General features: G+C 42.4%; 1 protein-coding gene across 1 annotated transcript in view; it reads right to left on the bottom strand.

Moving 5' to 3' along the window:
* LMNTD1 (lamin tail domain containing 1) overlaps positions 1 to 22,287 on the bottom strand; it is a 247,267-nt gene that overhangs the window by 39,634 nt on the left and 185,346 nt on the right. The window contains exons 8-13 of the mRNA XM_077807458.1: positions 18,557 to 18,747; positions 14,753 to 14,960; positions 8,443 to 8,629; positions 7,314 to 7,433; positions 5,470 to 5,687; positions 4,207 to 4,379 (exon numbers count right to left, since the gene is read on the bottom strand). Of these exons, the coding sequence (XP_077663584.1) occupies positions 4,207 to 4,379; positions 5,470 to 5,687; positions 7,314 to 7,433; positions 8,443 to 8,629; positions 14,753 to 14,960; positions 18,557 to 18,747 (1,097 nt within the window). The remainder of the gene's footprint in view (positions 1 to 4,206; positions 4,380 to 5,469; positions 5,688 to 7,313; positions 7,434 to 8,442; positions 8,630 to 14,752; positions 14,961 to 18,556; positions 18,748 to 22,287) is intronic.

The following is a 22,287-nucleotide window of genomic DNA, read 5'->3' as shown; positions in this document are numbered from 1 at the left end:
TATGTTCTTTGATCCTGGGGAGGAATCATAGGGCTAGAACAGAGCTGTGCTGATTTACATCAGCTGAGGATCTGGCCCAAAGTCTCTGCATTTTTTTCTTAATTTATGTATTCTTGAACTTCTTATGCCATATTTAATGTTCAGAATTTTCAGAATTTTTCCAAGGCTTTCCTCTATCTTGAGTTTCCAAGATAGGATCAAAGGACCCTGCTTTTTCTGGCACACCAAGGACACATAAATACAAATGGTTGCAGTCCCTTACAAGCAGTAAGTAATAAACAGACTGGACAGTTTAAAAACGGACAGGCTGGCAATTTGCTTGGCAGGCAGGTAGACACACTGGCAGGTCATTAGATAATGAGGTTGAGATAGTGGAGTTTAGAAAATCAGGATTCTATTGCATTTGCAAAATAGCTGTACAGCCCCTCCAGTGCCTATGCATGAAACTGCATTCTTTTCTATAGTGTGCTTCCAGAGTGGCTATTTTTAAATTTATGGGCCTTTGCCCTCCTCAGCACCACAGTGAGATTGTGTGCTTCAGTTCGGGGTGATTGGCTTGAAACAGGGTGGGACAGTTTCTGTGTTTCTTCATCTGAAGAGACAGTTTACGGTTTTGAAGGTTGGAAGTCTGTCCTCAAGGAATTAGAGATGACAAAGAAGGCAGGCTTTCAAAACGCAAGTTAAGGTGCAGCGTGGCTGTCAGTCACATTGAATGATAGCATTTTGGAGAAATCGGGGTGCTGTAATTTGTGACTTGATGCTGACAGGAATGTTTGATTGATCTGGTGTAGTTAGTTGATCTGTCTGAGAAAACAATTAAGTTTCTTCCCCTATAGCTGTTGCCATAATCACTTGTTTAACCTTCACACTGTCATTATATATGCCCCTAGTACAGTTTATTCCAAAAGCGCAACAGTGTGTTTATATAACCTCATTTACAAGGGCACATTTTATCACACAGTCCTGTCTGCCACATGTCAGCATCCTACAATAAATGATATGGGTATGACTCGGCAACCGTTACTCATTTTAACTAGAACTTCCATGGGCAGTCCCACTGACTCCAAAAGTCACGGGAAAGCTCATGAGAGTAAGTGCTCCTCCAAGTGAGTGAGGGGTGGAGAACTGAGCCCTATGTGTTTGTGACAAAAGAGGAAAAATAACAGGGAATAAAAAATGATCCTGCTTCACTGGATAAAGATGAGGGGTGTGGGCAATGCATGGCTTCTTTTTAAAGAAAATGTGTGCAAAATCCTCTCCCTTCCCTCCCTCCCTACCCCTCATTCTCCATTTTCCACTGAATGTTTAAGTAGTGTTTCTCAGCCACTGGAGACGTGAACAAATTTGGATTGACAAAACTTGTGTTTGGCTGAGACTTCAAAGCGCTTGCCCTGGCTATTTGTAAACCCATTGAAAAGTTCACAGCTTAATATTTTGATTCAGAGCGAAATTCAGAAGCAGCAACAACAAAATAAGGAACCAGTGTGGCACTTTTCTGGGGAACAAGGGAGATACATTGAACTGTGTGATATAACTGAAATATAAAGAAAGTCCCTTTGGAACTTGTGAGCTGTGTCAGTAGCTGCTTTCCCCTCCCACGGGGGAGGCTGAAGGGAAAGAGGAGACACTTAGTGCATCAAGTGTAGAGGAATATAATTAGGCAGATCAACAATATAAGCAGGAAATACATTACTCATCAGTCACATAAAGCAAGTTAGAGTTGAAGTGACAAAATTTGCAGTTGACAAAATTAATGAGGTGGGTCAATGTTAGAGAAAACTGAGAGGAACTGCAGAAGGAGCTAACAAAGCTAGGTGAATGGACAGCATGATGGCTGATGAAATTTGATGCTGATAAATGAACATTGCAATGAATAACTATTCATATACCTTACTGTATGGTAACTGTACTGTATATTAACCATAACCACTCAGGAACAAGACCTGGATGTCATTGTGGACTGCTCAATGAAACCTCTGTTCCATGTGCAGTGTCAGTCAAAAAGGGAAAATGTTAGGTTGCATAAGAAATAGGATGTAAGACAATACTGAAAATATTATAATGTGTCTGTGCAAATCTATGGTACACCCTTCCCTGGAATACTGTACTGTTATTATTATTAATATCTCAAAAAGGGTGTAGCAGATATAGAAGTGGTTCAGAGATTGGTGACAAAAAGTATTAGCTATATGGAAAAAACTTCCATGTGAAGAAAGACTGAAAAGACTGTTGAGTTTAGAGAAGGGATGAGGAAGAGGGGACACACTAGATGTATACAAAATAATGAATGGTATATAGAAAGGAAATTTGGCATTCCTTTTTACCCTTCCTCCAAAATAAGGGACTTTCAAGGAAACTGCAAGGCAACAAATTTGAAACTGATAAAAGAAAAGACATTTTTACACATTATTATTGTATTCCCAGTACAGTAGCATCTAGGACTAGGGTCCCTTTGTACTAGGCATATTACATACACACAATAAAGAGACAGTCCCTGCCTCAAAGAGCTTATGGTTTTTATACACACAGTTAGCCTGTGGAACCCATTGCTAAGATATCATTGAGGCCAAGAGCTTGGCAGGATTTTTTTTAAAAGTACCAGATGTTTATATAATGTATAATGAAAACCTCCAGACTGTAAGCTCTGTGGAGCAGGGACCATAGTGTTGTTCGTGTTTGTTCAGCACCCTACCACAATGGCTTTAAAAATCTCAGGTGAAACCTTCACCACTACCACTGGGAGACTATATTACAGACTAGTAAGAAACATTCAGCCTAGAACTTCCTACGCTCAGTTTGGTCCCGTTCCTCCTAGTTCTATTATCTGGAACCATGTCAGACACTTCTTCTCCCTCCTTGGTGTTTTTATCTTTCCAAACATTTGGCAGTTATGTCTGTCCCTTGGTTGTCAAACGTATTTACTTCTGTGACAGATATGGGAATTTTCTGCAATATCTTTGGGAGATCTTACTGTATTAATTTTATGTATCACCATGGGCCATGGAGTGTATGTAATTCAATAGGGGAGGCTGCCCACAGCCCTCCAGGAATTAAGAACCATGGGAATGGGCAGAGTGATTAGGCAAATTCACTCAGGATGCAACAGCTCTGAAGAGGTACCACCACCTAGACAGACCTGAATATACTGATTCAAACTGGATTCTCTAGAGACCAGCAGACAAAGACTCAGGGCCTGCTTTCTGATCCAGCAAATGGACAGGACCATCTGTCCAAGGTAGGCCCAAATCCTTCCTGGGAAGAGTTGGAAGGACTTGACCTATTCATGGGGGTCCTCGTTCTGAGCCAAGGTGGTTATGAACTGTTGTCTGGGGTTTGAATGACTGTTTACCTGCCAGAGCCCTTGTTGGTGTGAGGGGTGATCTCTTGTAACCTAATTAGAATGTATACAGGTTCTTTTGTTTTTAATATCTTCTCTGTGTAATGCTTTTACCATAAGAATAAATGTGCTTGCTTAGAAAGAGCTGTCTGGTAACTGTGGGCCATTATGCTGTTTATAGCCTCTGAGGAGAAGGCAAGTCAGGCGTGCTGACTAGCTGGGCTGTTCACAGTGCAGCCAGGAAACTGTGCAACTTGGAAAAACCCCAATCAAGAGAGGAGGAGAGAGAAAGGTATGTCTCTACTTAAGAAATGTGATGGCTGGGGGGGGGGGGTTGGGGGGGAGGCCCGGAAGCCTAAGAGTGGATGCCCTTGCTGGACCACAGAGGGGGAAATACAGATGCAGTTGCCCTGAACTGTGACAACTTCTTAATCTTTCCTCATAAATCAATCTCTTCATACTCTTAATTACTTTGGCGTTCTTGTCTGAATTCCTTCCAGTCTGTCAATAACTTCCTGGGTTTGAAATACCAGAGTTAAACACAGGATACTCACCAATGCTTAATTAACAACTCATAGTCAATACAAGTGTCTCTCTCTCACTGCATCTTGGTATTATGATTTTCTAAAAAAGAGTCAATCCTAACTGCAAACAACTCATATTAAAACCAACAACAATAAACTCATGTAACGCTTATTTTTAAAAACCTATACATGCAGGATAAGTGTATGATATGAGTGATAACACATATACATTACTAATGCAAGAACTACTGATCTTTTTCTTCCAGCAAATTTCAAAACATTTCTGCCTATTGAAAACAATATCTTGCATCTTGAACCTTCTACGAGCACTGCTCTCTAACTCACCTGGTGCTGGGTCAGGTTTTGCTGACTGACACCTGGACTGCCTGCATAGACTGCTGCCATCATTGCCCATGGTTAATGGTCTGAGCAGAGAAAAATGAGGATGTGTCGGAGAAGCTGGACTTCGGCACCAAGAATTCTGAGTAGGGAACAGGGTTGCTGGGATCTTTTTTTCTCTGTAAACAGAAATACAAATGATTGTATTCTGTATATTGTATATATGTATAGTACACATATATTTTATATAACTTGAATTATAGGTGGAGCAGTAGCAGCACCTATATTAAGGCTAACATTTTATTATAATCCCTTATTTACAGTTGTTTATAATTTTGCCAAACTTTAACCCTTTGGGTTGAAATTTTCCATATTGACTCTTTGATTCAGGTTGAATTTCTTTGGAAATTTAAGCAAAACCTGTTCAACCATTTCCAAGAACAAGGCTAGTGAATACTAGTTAGTTTGGCCAATGTTAACATTTTTTGAATTGTCTTTTGAACAGCTCTAGCCACAGCTTGGAGCAGAAGGTTGAAATTTAGCAGAGAAATACTCCCGGGGGCAGAGAGGGGCCTTTTACTGTCCTCATTAAAAAATCTGACCTGGTTTGGTCAAATTATAAGCCACAGAAAATTGCAATTGGTACATGTAAAGTAGAACACATTTAACCCTTATCCTTTGAATTTCAAAACATTTCAAGTGCATTGCACATGTTCCCATTCTTCAGTGAGCATGCTGCAAGGATCTAACAACTAAATCTCTGGAGGCGACATAGACAAAAATTGCCCATGCTGCTTTTCCCCTTCAAAATATCCTGTGGCCTAGATTAAGATGCATTGCGCTGGAGCAGGAAACTATGAGTTTTAGATCCACATTTTTCACAAACTAGTGTGAATAATTCTATGAACATCACAACCTTTAGACTATAAGCTCTTTGAGGCAGTGAATGTCTTTTCTGCCTGGATGTTGCCTGGCACACTTTTGTGTGCTCAGTGAGTGAATAATATATAATGAACTCAGGTTTTCTTGCAAAATGTCCTATTACTTCATTGACTGAAACTAGTGCTCTCTCGCACGGAACCTAAAACAAAGTTTGGTTTGGATTTTGTTTGAAGGTTCAGGTCAGTTCTTATTTTATCCTGCCCATTTCACCCATCCTATTAACAACTTTCTTTGCAAGATGCTCATTTTAAAAACTTTCCTTCCACAGCCAGCCCGGAATAGTGCTATATTATAATGTCAGAGTACAGTCAATAGATGGATGGTTACCTTTTAATGAAAACTGGTCCTCGTTCCTCAGTTTGACCTTGGACAGCCCCTTCCTGTTCTGTATCAATTATCACAGACTCTGGTTCCTTTTCCCATTCATCTCTTTGCATTTTTGTTGGCATAATTGGCTTTTTGCTGCTCTTAAGGTATTTATCATCTTCTTGCTCTTCCCATCCTTGCTTTCTGTTCCAGTGAATAGGTGTGTACCAAGCAACAGCCTGAAGAAAAAGATGCTACTCATTCAGTTACTTCATTTAACCAGCAAGTTTATTGTTTCTGTTACATAAGGAATAGTTTGTGCGGGGGTGACAAAAGAGGCAAGGGAAGTAAAGGTTCTAAGATATTTTTGAGCTGACTATATTCAAAGGTGTGCGCCAGAGAATAATGGCAAGGCATCAAATCACAGCCATTGATTTGATCTTTAAAATCCATTTTCAGTTCTTAAAAGTATAGGTTGGATTCATAATGTAACAGCTTTGCAATTCAACTGCTTGACTTAAATGAAACAGACCTATTACCAATGCAATGGCAAGTTTGGCCAAACTAAGGAAGAAGAGAGGGGAAAACAGTATAAAAATTTGAATAAAAAACAGCTTGGATCAAGTAAATTAGATTAATACTGTAAAAGGGAGACTGGATAGTTTGGATGGTTTGAGGAAATTGGTCTCCAGGTCACTGGTTCAAGTCTGCCTCAGGCTAGAAATGGCCAAAAAAATCATTGCCACTGGATTACTTTTAGGATATGTCTACATAGCACAGTAAAACCTGCGGCTGGCCCATGTCAGCCAACTCGGGCTCACGGGGCTCAGGCTGTGGAGCTGTTTCATTGCTGTGTAGACATCTGGGCTTGGGCTGGAGCCTGGGCTCTAAAACCCTGCAGGATGGGAGGGTCCCAGAACCTGGACTCCAGCCTGAGCCTAAGCCCAAGCCCAAAGTCTACATAGCAGTGAAACAGCCCCACAGCTTGAGCCCCGTGAGCCTGAATCAGCAGGCATGAGCCAGCTGTGGGTTTTAGTTTGCTGCTTAGACATACTCTAAGTCTGGTCTCAGTCTCATTTCTAAGTGGACAAAGGTCCACCTCACAAAACCCACCACAACTGCCAATATTGTTGGCAATTGCTAAAGGGTTTGCCCATGGACTGAATAGACATGGATAACTGAACTTCTCACCTCTATGGGGGGCTCTCTAGGTTAAGGAAGAAGCACACTGGCAAGGAGACCTGCAGAAAACTTGCACTGCCGGGGCCCATGTTGTACCTGTTCGATGCATAGTAGATCTTCATACTGCAAGGCTGTCAATCTAGCCCCTTTCTTTAGTCCTCAAGGTCTCAGTAATTAACTCGTAAACTCACACAAGGTTCACAGCCAGGATCTACTCACATTATGTGATTTGCTCAGTTAGGGCTCATGGGCTCAATCCTGCAAAGTCCTCAGTACTGTGGCCCTGATCCAGCTAAGCACTTAAGCTCATTTACCTTTCAGCACCTGAAAAGACCCATTACTGTCAACAGGATCTAGCACTATATAGGCAAGTCCAGACTTCAAAAAGGTATGGAGGGGGGTGACACTGGGGGAAAGCATTTGTCCAGTCCCACTTGCAAAGCGCAAGTATTCAATGTTACATATTCAACGTACCCGGAACATTGAAGCTTAACAAACCCAAGACTGACATACCAGTACACCTGCCACTTTCTTGGGTTATTTGCTTGCCAAAACTTTGCATGCCATTGCTGCTCTTTACAATTATCCATACATCCGGCCATCCTTTTAAGAAGGATGAGTAGAAGAATTTAGCAATTCTATTAATTACATGACAAACAGCTCATAAGAATCAGAACACTCACTTGACCATTAGGTTCACAAAGAATGGTAGTGCACTCTGAGCCTGTTTTAAACCTATCTTGCTCCTTCCAAAGGAAATCTGATGGAGGTTTATGAAGCACTTTAGCATCTGCTGTCCATACCTGCAACAATCCAAAGGAAGTAGTCAGATATAGAGAGGATGGTTCTCAGTAAGAAGCAGCAGGTTTCCCTCTCTCAAGGCTTTTATCCATGAAATCAAAGCCAAAGGGACTGCATTTCAATATCTGTAGCAATGGCTTGGTTATACTTATTATCATCAAGACCTGCTCTAGTGGATTAATCAAGATAAATATGAGGGCATATTTTTCAGGCACTAACCTTAAATTTGGGGGGGGGGGTGTTAGCCAATATTGCTGAGGATCAGATTAACCTCAATAGGAGGTTTCTTTTTATTTATGCTGGGTATTTTAACGGGCCTTTACAATCCCAGTCCACGATTGATTTTGGAGCCTCCCAGCGTGGGAACAGGCAGTTCCAGTTGGGCAACAGTAATTTTTTCTCCTTTCGTTTTATACAGAAGATGTTAACAACATCATGCTCTGCAAACTGGATGCAATTATCTCACTATCTGTGGCCTTGATCACAATCGTAGCAGCAACAGGAACCACGATGTAAACATTTTTCTCGTGTAAAACGATCCTAATTTACTTTTGCTAGCAGCATTTCTAAAGGATTGACCTTCAGAGCCACGATTTCAGTTCAGACCAATCTCTTTGTACTGAAAATTATGTTGCAGTATGGAGAGATCTTACAGAAGCAATACTTAGAGGGAAGAGTGGGAAATGGGGAAAATTCTTTATGATATCAGGCCAGAATCTTCAAACTTTCTGCAGAATTTTGAAAGCTGGGCTCCTTAATCCACATTTAGGCACCTAAATAAAAGTGCCCTGATTTTCAAAGGTGCTGAGCTCTTGTAGCTCCCGTTGAGTTCAGTGGGATTTGTGAGTGCTCAGACTTCTGAAAGTATGGATTTATGAGCCTGACTTCAAGCATTTTAAGTTTGAAATTTTGACCTTGCATTACAGTGGATGAAGAGCAACTGAGTTACAGAAGATAAACTCTTAGCTATCCCCTCCGAGTTCATTTGGCATATTCCTCTTCTGTACTCACGGTTACAGTAGAATTGGCCTTCATTCTGATCCTTGGTGGGAATCTGAATAGAGTTACTGGATGGCCGCTGACATTTTGCTGGAGAGTATACTCCCCAATGCCCTCCTCTTTATCAGGGCAACAGTTAAGGATCTTCACAAAATGACCACCTGAATGAACTTCTGCAATTTTTAAGTTGCCAATAGCACTAAATAATAAAAGTAGAATCAAAGGTTTAAAAGCATTTCACAAATGAAATACACATGCCTTTAACTATAACAGCCTTCCCCCATGTCTGCATAATAAACATACTGTATGCAGACTATTTACAATAGTAATAATCTGCACTTTACATAGACCCTTTCATCTGAAAGACTCAGTGTGCTTTACATATATCAACACAAACTAGCTATCTTACATATTTTTGGCCCCACATTACCATTGGAAATTAATTGGTACTTTTTAAAAAAAATCATCATCATCTCAGTTTGCTATTTGTATTTTCTAAATGTATTTAGGTTAACATTTTTAAGGCTGACCACACAATCTGGCCATTAGAATTCATGGGAGTTGTGTGGCTAAATCCCCTTGTCAGTTTTGAAAATCTCAGTCATTGACTTCATCTATATATTTTCTCCCTCCTTTCTTGATTTCCGCCTGTCCCTCATTTTCATTTTCCTTTGTGGAGGAAAGGGAAGCTGATATTATTAACCAATATCTAAGAAACAACACGTTAAAACAATTAAGACCTACTCTCTCTTTCATTTCAGAAATATAGCAAACAAGGGTCTGTGATTTATCTGCAGAAAGCAGAGGAACTCCTTGAGTGAGCAGAGGAACACTTTATCTTCAGCAAGCACTGGAAAACAAATTTATCTCTGGAGCGTTCCTCTTCTAAGCAACTCACACATGTCAAGAAAGCTCTTTCTAAAATGCAATTATGGACTATAATGCTCGTTACTTGTCTTATCAGACAAGTTGTGAAAGAAGTCCAAGGAATCATCCACTTTTCCATCTGACATACACCATGATTTAGTTAATTGTTTAGCCCTTGTTGTAATGTCTTGTCAGTGACTCCTGTCTTTGCCCTGGCTATGCATGCCTTCTTCTGTTTTGCTGATAAGTTTAATATGTAGGTGTTTGTGCCTGTATTCAAACCTGGCCCTATAGCACAGATAGACATGGGTCTGTGTAAGGTGGCAAAATAATAACTGATGAGTGGCAAAAACCACTCACCCACCCACCCAGAAATTCATTCATGCCGCACAGTAGGGAGTCATGCTTGCACATGACAGTGAGGCTGCCTGCAGTCTGCAGCACCTAGTGACAGATACGAAAGGGGCGGGGGAGCTGTCCATGATCTCCCGCAACAGGAACTAAGAATACATGCTTACTGATCGCAATACTGTGCTATGCAGCATGTAGGAAACCCTCCCTTCCTCTCCCTTTGCTGCATCTTTGGGCCCTCTATTGAGTCCCTTCTCTCTCTGGGCAGAGAACAAGCATACAAGTCTGTTTGCTCCTCCCATCAACAGAGGGAGTCCTTTAGGGAGCTTCCCATGGAAAAAAGGGCCTGATTCTCTACGGTACCTTGCACAGTGAATCATGATTTAAACTGATGTAAAATGCTGTCCTTCTGGTCTGGTATCATTTATCATCATTATTTATTTGTATTACCGTAGTGCCTAGGAGCCCTAATCATGGACCACTGTGGTAAGTGCTATACAAACACAGAATGAGAAGATGTTCCCTGTGTTCTCACACTTGGCACAGGTGTAGATGATGACAAGTTGTGTGGCAAAAAAGACTTCAGTTGCAGCATGAGGATAAGAAGGATAAGCCATATTGCTTCCCCATGAGAAAATTGGTTAGAAGTGCCTCCCATTCCATCAAACAGAGGCTGCTACTGGAGGAAACAGGCCATGTGAAGAAACAAGAGAAAATCATGGATACCAGGACATATGGGGTAGCAAAAAAAAGGAGTTTTGAGCAAGCCAGTGGCAGTGGACAGTAGGTGCTTGAGGAAGACTTGTTTCTAGACAAGACTTGAATCTGGACTTGTAGGTATAGGAAGGGTAAATGGGATAGGGGTGGGGTCAGAGTATAATGGGGACCTTTCTGACACAAGAATGGTGAAAAATGAAGAAGCGAGGGATAGGAAATGGGACTGTTGAGTGGTATGCCAGTACAAAGCTTCCAGCTCACTGGAGAATCTGGCCTTGTATTTTTAACTTAACAGTGTCCCTTTAATAGAAAACATCCCACCTTTTTCTAAGCCCAGAAGTCTTAACTTTTGAAAGGAAAGGTTTATGTTGGTACAATTACTATGACAGGAGAAATATAGGATGAAAGGTTTATTTAAATGGGTGCAAATGAAGGTCTATACATTTATTTGCCAGTGGATTTAGCTCTAGGTCTGGGACGGGGTAGAAATGGACTTGGGGAGGGGGGTATAAATATTGAAATTTGTCTAGGATTGCAAAATACCCTGTACATATTAGTGTCAGATATGCATCTGAGATATAAAGTTTGGATACAGATCCAAATTGTTTTAAAGTTTAGAGGATTGGCAATCTAGATTTGGTTTAGTTCAGCCCTAATTAGTGTATGCAGATGTACTTACTGCAAAATAGATATTGATGATTTACATTGTTTAGAGTGCTTCAACTCCATTTTTCTTACATTCAATAAAACACACAAAAACTTACTTGATTTAGAGGTAAGGTTGCTCAAGCGTGAACAGCAAGGAAATAGTTAAAATCACATCCAACACAATCCCAGTCTCCAAACATTAGCCCACTATTGTCATTATACTCTAGCACTTTTGGTTCAACAATACTACCACCTTAGCTGCATACATGAAAAAAAAAAAAATGGGAAATCTCACTGCAGGGCACAACCTCAACTCCCAGCTTCCACCGCTCCATTATTTAATAATTTAGTAATGATTGCAACCGTACAATTGCAATCTTAGCATTGACGCATACCACACAGCAAATGAATTTAAAGTGAATTAAAAATTATAAAATCACACTGCTGATTAAAATATCTTAGTTTATCAAAAACAAAAACTTCTACCAAATTTCTGTGTACTAAATAATGTTACTGACATTGTGACTTCCATCAAAAAATATACACTACTAAACACAGCTATACAGAAATACTATTGAAATGTGTATATGCCACATTTCATGTCTATTCATAATATGTTATATAATACAATTATAAATCAACAGGCTGGAATTATGATTGTGCATATGATTGTGAGTAATTTCATTGGATGGGAACATCAAATTGCTAGGAACATAGGATTGGTAGGGACTTCTTGGGTCACCAAATCTAGTCCCCTGCTAGCGCAGGCAGCCCCATTGTATAGGTGGGCACTGAGAGGGAGTATATTTTTAAAATTTCATGTGGGTGTGTGCAAAAGGGTCTTTGTGTGCTGTTGCAGTTGAGTGTCATGATGGTCGGTACTTAATCAACTGAGAATTTTTAAAAAATTGCCTATTTCATGCATTAAACAATTTTAACCACACACAAAGCAAACTGTCACCACATTTTACTCTTTATCTTCTACAGTTAGCAGAGCTAATGATTTCTCTTGCTTTCTGTGTGAGACGAGATGTGACAATCCCCCACTGGAAAATAGTTCTCACAATACAAGGAAATTCATGAAGGAGAAGGTAATCGCTTATCTTTCTGTGTTTAGCTAGACTTATCCTGCCTATGCCCAGTCAAACAGTAGACATATCTCAGGATTTGGAAATGCTGTAGAATTCTGGAAACAATTTCAGCTTTCTAACTGGCTTTCAAAGCTATTTTTTTATAGCTATACTTGTAATGTCCTGAATTACACTGGTCTAGTGATAGAAACACAAGTGGTAAGTGCCATGGATTTAGGAAGACCTTATCTGCTAGAGAAATGTCTATAGAATCGAAAGCATTATAAAATTAACGAGTAAGAGAAAGCAGCAGGTAACATAGATTTGGAATTGAATAAAGCATTTGTTATAGAATCTTCTCAGAGTATTAGTTCCTATTGTCTTGGGTATAAATACTGTCACGTGAACTGGCTGAGAGACTGTAAACAAATAATAATGGTAAACCATGAGGAAGTGTCTTGCATGTTTGTGTGTGTGTGTGGAGGTCCCCTACAGGATGGTGTCAGGTCCCATCTCATGGAACATGTTCACTTATGATCGGGAAGAGGAAGTAGAAGAGCTGGTTAATCAAATATGCAGATAATGCTAAATTCGGCGGAGAGGCGCGATAGGAGGAGAAAAGCAGGGACAGAGAAACAACACAAAGGGGGGAAATAATCAAAAGCATAAAATGCAGTGGCAGGGAAAAGCCTGGAAAGCAGTAGTGCTGAAAGGTTAGAAAACAGACAGTCAATGTGACACTGTAGGGGAAAAAAAAAGCTGTTCCAATTGTGGCTGCGTATGCAAAGTAAGGAGCAGGGAGGTAATAGATTCTCTTTGGACAGTTCTGTGGAGGAACCACCTGCAATATTGATCCTGATTCTCCTCTCACGTACACTAACGTAACTCCATGGACTAGAAAGAAGTTGCTCTTGATTTATGTTGGTGTCAGTGAGATCAGAATCAGGTGCACTGTGTTCATTTCTGGGCACTTAGGTAGCAGAAAAATATTGACATTTTGGAAGGAATTCTAGAAAGATTCCAAACAAACGGATTCAGGGGCTGGCGGGATTGAGTTCTGAGAGAAGATTAAAGAGTTAAATACATATGGTTTAGCTAGTGAATCACCAAAGGGACAGGGAGACATGGTAAGAGAGCAGATATGCTTGAGGGCTGGGAATTAAAAGAAGGCAGAAGAATTACTTAGGTTGGTACAAGGGGGTTCAACTAAAAGCAATGGGATGACATTAAAAAAGGGAAAATTTAGGCTGAATATCAGGAAAAGCTTCCTAACATTAAGATGTCTGGGCCTTAAACATGATCTGTACTGAACAAACCACTAGAAAATATACTGTACAGGACAATCCACATGGGTATGGGATGCACTGGACCTAATGGGGCAGATCCTCAGCTTGTGTCACTTATCCTAACTCCATTGCAGCTGATGAGCTGTGACAATTTACACCAACTGAAGATCTGGCCCAATAGGTCTTTCCCATCTCTAATATCTAAGATTCTAAATTAGAGATGGAAGGAAGATATACTGGGATAAAGAGTTTATCCCTCGGGCCAATATATTTTATGATACGGCTCTTAGTAGGTTAGAATAAATTTGGACTAACCTTGGCTAACCATCTAGGGCTCAGTTTATTCCCTGGGTTACTTCAGGTTCGGCTGGTCCAACCCAAAACTATGGGACCCCCCTCAAGCCACCTGCAACCCCAGCTCCACTCATGGGCGTGGAGCTATGAAAAATGAGCAGGTCAAGCCCAAGAGAGAGTGGGGCCAAACCAGCCAGGAGATGCAGAATTTCGTTTCCTTTTCTGGGCAGCCTCCTAGAAGGGCCTCTCTAGAGCACTAACCAGAGTTTATTAGTGACCCTCCTGCAACAAAACTCTGAAAGAAGGATGGTGAATATAATTGCTGTACTCTCCCAACATCAGGGCTGTAAAGTAGGCAGATAGGCCTAGTGGTTTGCATAGGGCCTGGTCCCCACATCAGCCAGAACCAGAAGATCAGGTGATGAGGTCAGGAACCATGGGTAAGATACGAGAAATCAGGCTGGGTCAAGAAACCAGGAGGTCAGGACCAGGACACAAGAGCAGGCAGCACTGGCTGAGTAGTCCAAAGCAGGGTGGAGCCCAGTTGTACAGATGACTTCCTGTTCCTCCTGGCTTAAGTAGGGGGAGTGAGACAATCAGGAGCTCTGGTATTTCACCAATCAGGACCCATGGTGGAACCTCCTATTTGAGTTAGGTTTCAAGGAGTCCTGATTCTAGCTGATGCCAGTAAACCACTGGGTGGAGGGTTGGAGAGTGATGACTCCCTAGGAGCCCTGCAGACGTGGTTTCAAAACCTGTAGGTCATGATAGCTAAGGTCAATTCCACCTCTGGGGCAGCTGCCTGTGAAGGACTCAGTCTGACCTCTACACTTTTGGTGACTTATCTTCAGCAAACCTTCAAACCTTTGAATATTCTCCTATGTCTTGTGGATAATTGCTTGGCCTTTCACCAAGTGCTGTCTTACTGCTTACCTAATGGAGATATTACAGAGGGCTGTAAAGGCACACCATCTCTGCCCTTCAGAAATAAATTGTAGGGAAGTTCCCCATAAAAACACAATTACAGAGTCTTACTGCTAAAACAAATGAAGTCTTTAGACATCTGATGGCTTAACGCTGCACCTGTACCTGGATGCAGAAGAGGTGTAGTCTTCAGCTGCTGACGGTGTCCTTCCCTGTCTCTCCAAGGGCCCGGGATGCTGGACATTCCTCTTTGAGTCAGTAAACAAAGAGCTGAAATAGTCCTGACCTTGTCCTAATGTATTCGTATCAAGGCTGAGGGACCTAGACCTAGAACGGGACCACTTCGGTGACTCGGTATTAGTGCTGCCCTGAGCTGTTGAACAAGCAAGAGAGACAGACAACGAGTGATGTCATAGATACAAAACAACAAAATAAAAAAGAACCCAATATTTTTCATCGTTTATTTTTGTAACAAAAATTGCATAATCTCATTTCCTTCCTCTCCCTTGAGTTGTTAATGTAAAACGGTGCTCAATGAACCCTTCTCAGGAAGCTTTAAACCTATGGCTATAAAATGGAACACAGCTGGCAAAGCGAATATTTTGTTAGTGACATGTCGATTTATTACCTTGGTGGAATTATCTTGGGTAGCTCAAGAACAATAAATTATGCCGCTGGCAGTATAAGTGTCATCCTGCAATTTCAGTGCTGCTATAAGGTGTAGCATCAGCTGTGAGTTGGGACTGAACATATTGAGCCTCTCTTCCACTTACAGGATGAATATGAAAATACCCTCTCCTCCTCTTTGGACTTTTCGCTGTCTGTGCAAAAGACCCCAAAACATGCATCCATGCACCACCTGGGCACCCCCACTCTCATTGAGACTGTAGGATCTGGAGCAGGGGAGAAGTGAATGCTGCTGGTGAACCCCTCTCTCACAAAGAGATCCCCTGGTCTCCCACCGAAGTCTCATCAGAAATCAGCTTCCCCCAGATCCTGTCAGTGCTTGTGACTCAGTCCTGCTTTTCAGCCCTCCCAGAGTTCTGGATCCCAAAGAGATGGGTTGGGGATGCCATGCCAGGTGGACTATCCCTATGCAGATCCTCGCCCGTGCTGAGCAGCCTCAACTCTTATTGTTTTCCATGGGAGTTAAAGCACCTGACAGGAGGTGCTCTGTACTCATAGGATCTGTCTCTTAGATGGCTAAAAGTCAAACCCTTCTTGATTTGGCAACATTACTGTGTCAGCAAAAGCAATAATGTTGCACGAATTAGCTTTTCCATTGTACTAGGAATGCTGGCTCCAATCAGGCATACTGATTTGCTTTTTCCAATGGGATTTTCTGATTGTAAAAACAAGATGTTTGAGTTTCTATTTTTCCATCTTACAGTGCATTATACCAAAGCAGTGACACAGGGCAGGCCCCCATTTCAATATCTTGTTTGTAGTTCCGCCCTTGAGACTCTCTGTGGTAGAGTTCAAATGAAACAGCAGTTCCAGTCATTGGGCAATGAAACAGGGTCTCCTTGTCTTGGCAAGTGAAGAATTACTTGCAGCCAAATGTAATAACGTCTGAGTAATAAGGAGGGTAAAAGCTACAGCACAGTGGCCTAAACAGAAAGCCATGGCAGGTGTGCAGCTTAACTGAGCGTGAATTTTGCAGAGGCTGAGTCTAACTAGGAGGCACAAAAGAATGAATGGTGTTCAGGGATTTGCTGGAGAAGAAATGGGGCAACGGCCAATGAGCTCCATAATCAGGAAGCTAGATGAGTTGTTGGACTCTGTTGCTCTGTGCATGCTAGAGTCTCTGTTAGATCAAATATTCAGAGCAGCAGAACGGGCAGCAGCAGAATGAGCAGACTGTGTTGAAGCTGGCTTTTAGTGATGTGTTAATAAGTTAGTTTGTTTCTTGTTTATAAGTTAGTTTCATCACATTGGTGGTGGCTTTTTCTGTGTTATTGAATACTGTGGGCAAAGGCTGGGCTTTTAAAAGGGGCCTAAGGGAGTTAGGCACCCAAATCCCACTAAAATCAATGGGATTCTTAGCCTAAAGTGAGGCACCTAGCCACAAGCCCCAAGTGTGAGAGGATGCAGAGTTGCACCCTCCCTCAGGACGATGAGGGACACTGCCCCAGAGGCAGACACAGTCTTCCCCCATGCTGCACTCTGTGAACAGGGGGTGCATCATTTGAATCAACTATTAGGCGGACATAGACTGCTTTCCCCAGCACGCTGGCTCCGCTCTGTAGCCTAGTGTGGTGGCTGGGCTGGACCACAGCCTTGGGTCTTCCCTACCCACTATCACCTCCCTGGGGGCAACAAGAATAAGCGTAGCTGGGACCACTGTTATGGACTTCTCTTGAGCAGCCACCTTAGTGGAGGGACGCTTCTTGTGCTTCCCTTGACCCTCAGTGTGGCTGAGCAAGGGCAGCACACAATCTGACTTTATGTAAAATGTTGCAGTTCATGTAACAATGCATGCAGCTTGCAAATACACCCAGAAGGTGGAAGATCTGGAATCAATATTTAAGTCCAGAACAGACAAGGAGTTATAACTAGAGCTGGTCCAGAATTTTTCATCAAACATTTTTTTCCACAGAAAATTTTGAAGTTGCTGAAACTTTTTATTTTTTTCATTGGGAAAAATCAAAGCAATTTTTTTTGTGTTTCAGGTCAACCCAAATTGAACATTTTGGATTGCCGCACTGAATCAAAACGTTTCATTTCAGGTCAGTTTGACATTAATCTGCATCTGCCGAAACTGCCACAGTACCCCAAGGGAGTTGTAGTTTGGGTGCCTCATACCCCCATTTTTTCTTATGGGCTAGACTCCCTGGTTGGACTACATCTCCCTTGATGCACAGCTGTCTCCCCTCTTGCTGAACTGTCACCAGGCATCATGAGAGTCCTACAATCACCATGCATCATGGGAGATGTAGTCTGGCTGGGGACTCTGATCCATAGAGGACAGTGGGAACATTAGGCACCTGAACCACAACTCCCAGGAGGCACTGTGGCATTTCCGCCAGATGCAGTTCAACGTCAAACCAAGCCAAACAAAAACATTTTGATTCAGTTTGACAAACCAAAATGAAATGTTTAGATTCAGGACTGTCAAAACATTTCAGTGGAAATGAAACATCTTAACATTTACAGAATTGGTTGTTCCATGAAAAACCTCTTTATTTCAACTTCTTGTGCCAATTTAGGCTTAAAACTGTGTCAAAATATCAGAATTTCCCCACTGGATAGAAATTCCAATTTTTGACCAGCTCTAGTTATAACTGCATTCACAGAGCCATGCTATTACCCCACACTTGCAGGACTATATTACAGTTCCCTTAACATGATTGTAACATGGCTTGTTCTAGTCACCACAGATAAAAACAAAGAGTGCGATGACATGTCTGGGAACAACTATGTTGTAACTGGATTCCCAAATATGGTTCTAACCGCAGTGCAGAGAGAACATCTGTCGTAATAAAAACCAGGGTTGCCTATGCCTAACCTGCCTTCTCTGGACAAGCCACCTCTTCTTGAATGAATTCTTTCAAGGGTATAGCACAATTTTCTTTGCATTGTTATAACACAACTCGCTCTAGTTTACACAGGCAAAACTAAACCATGTAATAATGTAAACCACAAATATTTTGTAATTTGGATGTAATTGTATTGAAATGGCAGGGAAAAAAGGGACCCAGCTTAGATAAAATAGTAATACTCTCCACAATTTCAAGATGCCACCAGCCACCCCTGTAATCAAAACCAGTTGATTAATCCCACCCACAGCAGGGATACAGGTTGCTTAGTTTGAAAGTTCTAATAGCTGAAGTGCATGTAAGGAAATCACTCCAACCACAGTAAGAAATCATCATGGGGCACAGTTGAAATATTAGTGAATAAGAGCATATAAAGTGCTGCAATCTTCTGTCCTAAATATGAGTTATAGAAGAGTTTTTGAGGGCTTACCTAAAACTCTCTTTTGTGTAGTCGGATCTGCTCTGGTGGATTTGGCCAGTCTGGGTGCTGCAGAAGCAGGCTGAAGTGATTGTGGTGAGAGTACATTCTCTGAAGGTTGGGGTGATGCATCTGTGATGGAATTTGAGGTAACAGGGGAGTGACCAGAGTTAGGTGCCAAATGGAAATGGGTTGCCTCCGTTCTGTATTAAAAACAGTGAAATTACATTCATTCACAATGGGTCCATGGAAATCCACATTCACTGCTCAGGGCCAGTGTATATATTGTACAACCTCATTTACTTCCAGGGGGCTGGCTGGGATGTAAAGTAGGGCAGAATCTGGTATAGGTACAAGAAACCTCAATATCAACCTATAGAATAACATCCAGCCTGGTCCTCCTTTCAAGATGATTACTACTTGCTGATTATTGTTACAATTATTTCTTTACTTTTATTATCCTCTTTAATGTTGCATAAATTATCCAAAACATCCAGGAAGCACAACCCTCCCATTCAGGGCAATATGCTCATACATCTGACATATCTAGTACACCTTGGGGCCAATTTTGCTGTCACAACCTGACACAGTTCCACTCTCTGGATGGACACCAGTGTGTTGCAATGGGATCTAACCACTGGGTCCTACGTGATGCTAAGCTCCTGGGGTCTGGGTAGTGTGCCTAGTTCTGGGTCTCTCAGGCATACTGCCAGGTGCAGAGTGTGTGTTTGACACCCTTCTTGGGCAGCAGTACCCCGGGGTCCTCCTGCCTAGACCCTAGAACTACTTCCACAGCCCTCCTGAGCCCCAAGTCACTTAGGATATCTCTACACTGCAATAAAAAAAACTGCAATGAGTCTCAGAGCCCAGGTCAATTGACTTTGGCTCATAGCGTTTTGTCTGAGGGGCTAAAAATTGTAATGTAGACATTGAGACTTGGGCTGGACCCCAGGTTCTGAGACCCAGGCCCCACACCAGTTTCAGAGCCCGGGCTCCAGTCCAAGCCCAAACATTTACACTGCAATTTTTAACCCCACAAGCCCAAGACAGCTGATCTTGGCCAGCTGTGGCTATGCCATACGGATATTTTATTGCAGTGTAGATGTACCTATAGACACTTTCCCCTCCAGAATGGTAATGGGAGCTCTGGTTTCTACTTAACCCCTTCAGGGACACCATGGTAGTAAAGCAAGGAAGTAGGCTTAGCAAAGGAATTTCTTAAACACACACACTTTACTCTTAAAAAGCACAAAAGAATTATGGATCCATGGAAAACAACAGCTCCTAGTCACAATCCCCCCAATCTCATCTACCTCCTTTCGGTTTTGGTCCAAATCCTTAGGGGAAGCTAAATCCATTCTGGCTCCACTCCTCCTTTTGGGTCATCTGTTTCTGGCCGTGAAAGGACTTCCTTTGTTTAGGAAGCAGATATCTTTAAAAAAAGACTATCACCGTTTTGTAAGGTGGAGAAACTGCAGCTCTCCTAAGCATGGATTTAGACAGGGAGGGGAGAAGGATGGATTACAGCTCCTTCCCTCCAGGCAGATTTTTGTGTAGTGTCTCCATTCAAAGTCATTGGCCCTGCCAGCAGCAATCTCATTGTTTCACAAGGGCAGAGCCATTCACTGCTGATCTCCTTTCATTGCTCTGTCACACTTTTCCAGACATAGCTTCCCAACCTCATGTCAAGTTCCTGCTACATAATGGGTGATCTCATTCACAATGATGGTTACAGTTACAAACAATGTCCATAAACCAAGTTTCAGAGTAACAGCCACGTTAGTTTGTATTCGCAAAAAGAAAAGAAGGACTTGTGGCACCTTAGAGACTAACCAATTTATTTGAGCATAAGCTTTCGTGAGCTACGTGGAATTCTTATCTGGACAATCACATATTCCCAATATTCTCACACTCCTCTCACATGCATTGGAGTAAATCAGGAGTTCTCACAGTTTTGTTTGACCCAAAATAATGTTTTTTGATTTGCTGAAATTTTTCATATTTATTTCAACTTTGGTTCAACCCAAACTGATCCCCCCCCAAATTTTTTCGTAACTGCCAGCAAACTGAAAAACCAGTTATTCACCCACCTCTAATTGGGATGCCAAAGAGGGTGCAGGGAAGAAAGGAAGTGAGGGAAGGTAGGGAGCATTTTACACTAACCTAATAGCTGGTGTAAGGTGTACACCCATTTTGTGAAGCCCAGGCAAAAACTATGCCTCTCTGAGGCACACTCTGATGCTCCTGAGGCAGTGCTGCTCCGCACCACCCTTTAGGCAGAGCTGTAACACAGCTACCATCTAGCCCTAAGTGTCAACATTTAGCACAGCAATATATACAGCAGGGATGAGTCAGCACATGCCCTTGTGCACCTCTCCCAAAGAAACAATCCGCTTAAAGACAATGGGAAAAATTCTCTTCTTGTTTCTGCAAGTGTAAATCCTGAGTAACTCCACTGCCATCAGCAGGTTACACCAGATTTACACCAATGTAACAGACAGCAGAATTTGTTTAAGTAGCTCTAGGAACCATGTGACATTCCAACACATAGATGTTTCAAAACAAATATCTCAATTTGAAATCTTACCGTACAGTAGCATCTGTTGAAAACTACACAGGAAGAAAAAAGTGTGTGTGTATAAATAGCCCAATGAAAACCTTTTTGATCCTGCCAACCCAGCTGAGGCTGATGTGATGTGACTCAAGCTTTCAGGCTACAGTTTCAGGAAAAGGGTTGCCCTTCCCTAAATGGGAAACCATCTGGTTTCATTTGGCTGGAAGTTGATACACTTGCCCAGGCCATTTGTTTTATAAACACCACCTGCAGATGTATAAAACTGAAGAGTTTCAAAGTGAAATTAATTATCTACTGTCTATATCTCAGCAATATTGGTGTAAATCCAAAGTAATTCCAATAACTTCAGAAAGGTTACTCAGGGGCTTGCACAGGTGCAACTGAAAGCAGAATTTGGCCCAGAAGACTTGCTCACAGAAAACTTGCTCCAAGACAGACAACCCTTCTTATTCTGCTAGCTAGTAAGGAAACCTCTGTGGCAGTGAATACTATCCACAGGGCTGAGACATTACAGTATTAGGCTTAGAACCATATAATAGAATCCTCTGTCCAGACAAAGCTTCTCTGGTTTTACTACTGGATTAAGTGGGAGGATATTAAAATATTCATCATGCTCCATCAGCGCTTAAGATGTAGAATGTGCAGACTGACTCTACTATAGTATACTCTAAATCAGGGGAGGGCAAACTTTTTGGCCTGAGGGCCACACCGGGTTTCGGAAATTGTATAGTTAGAGCGTGGCCTGGCCCCCACCCCCATCTGCCCCCACCCCCTGCTTCTCGCCCCCTGACGGCCGCCCCCCGCCCCCGGAACTCCTGTCCCATCCAACACCCCCTGCTCCCTGTCCCCTGACCACCCCCGGAACCCCCGTCCCTGAATGCCCCCCGCCACCCCATCCAATCCCTCCTCTCATTCCTGAGGGCCCCTCTGGGACCCCTGCCCCATCCAACCACCCCCTCTCTCTGTCCCCTGACTGCCCCTGGATCCCCTACCTGCCCCACACTGCCCCATCTAACCATCCCTTCTCCCTGTCCCCTGACTGCCCCTCGCCACCGCATCCACCCCCTGCCTCCTTCCTGACTGCCCCCCTGGAACTCCTGCCCCCATTCAACCCCCCCTGTTCCCCACCCTCTGAACACCCCAACCCCTATCCACACCCCCACCCCTT

Source organism: Eretmochelys imbricata, chromosome 1 (assembly GCF_965152235.1).
Source record: "Eretmochelys imbricata isolate rEreImb1 chromosome 1, rEreImb1.hap1, whole genome shotgun sequence".
NCBI classification, from domain to species: Eukaryota; Metazoa; Chordata; order Testudines; family Cheloniidae; genus Eretmochelys; species Eretmochelys imbricata.
Note: the sequence above shows the minus strand (reverse complement) of the source record. Positions and strands in the feature narration are given on the sequence as shown.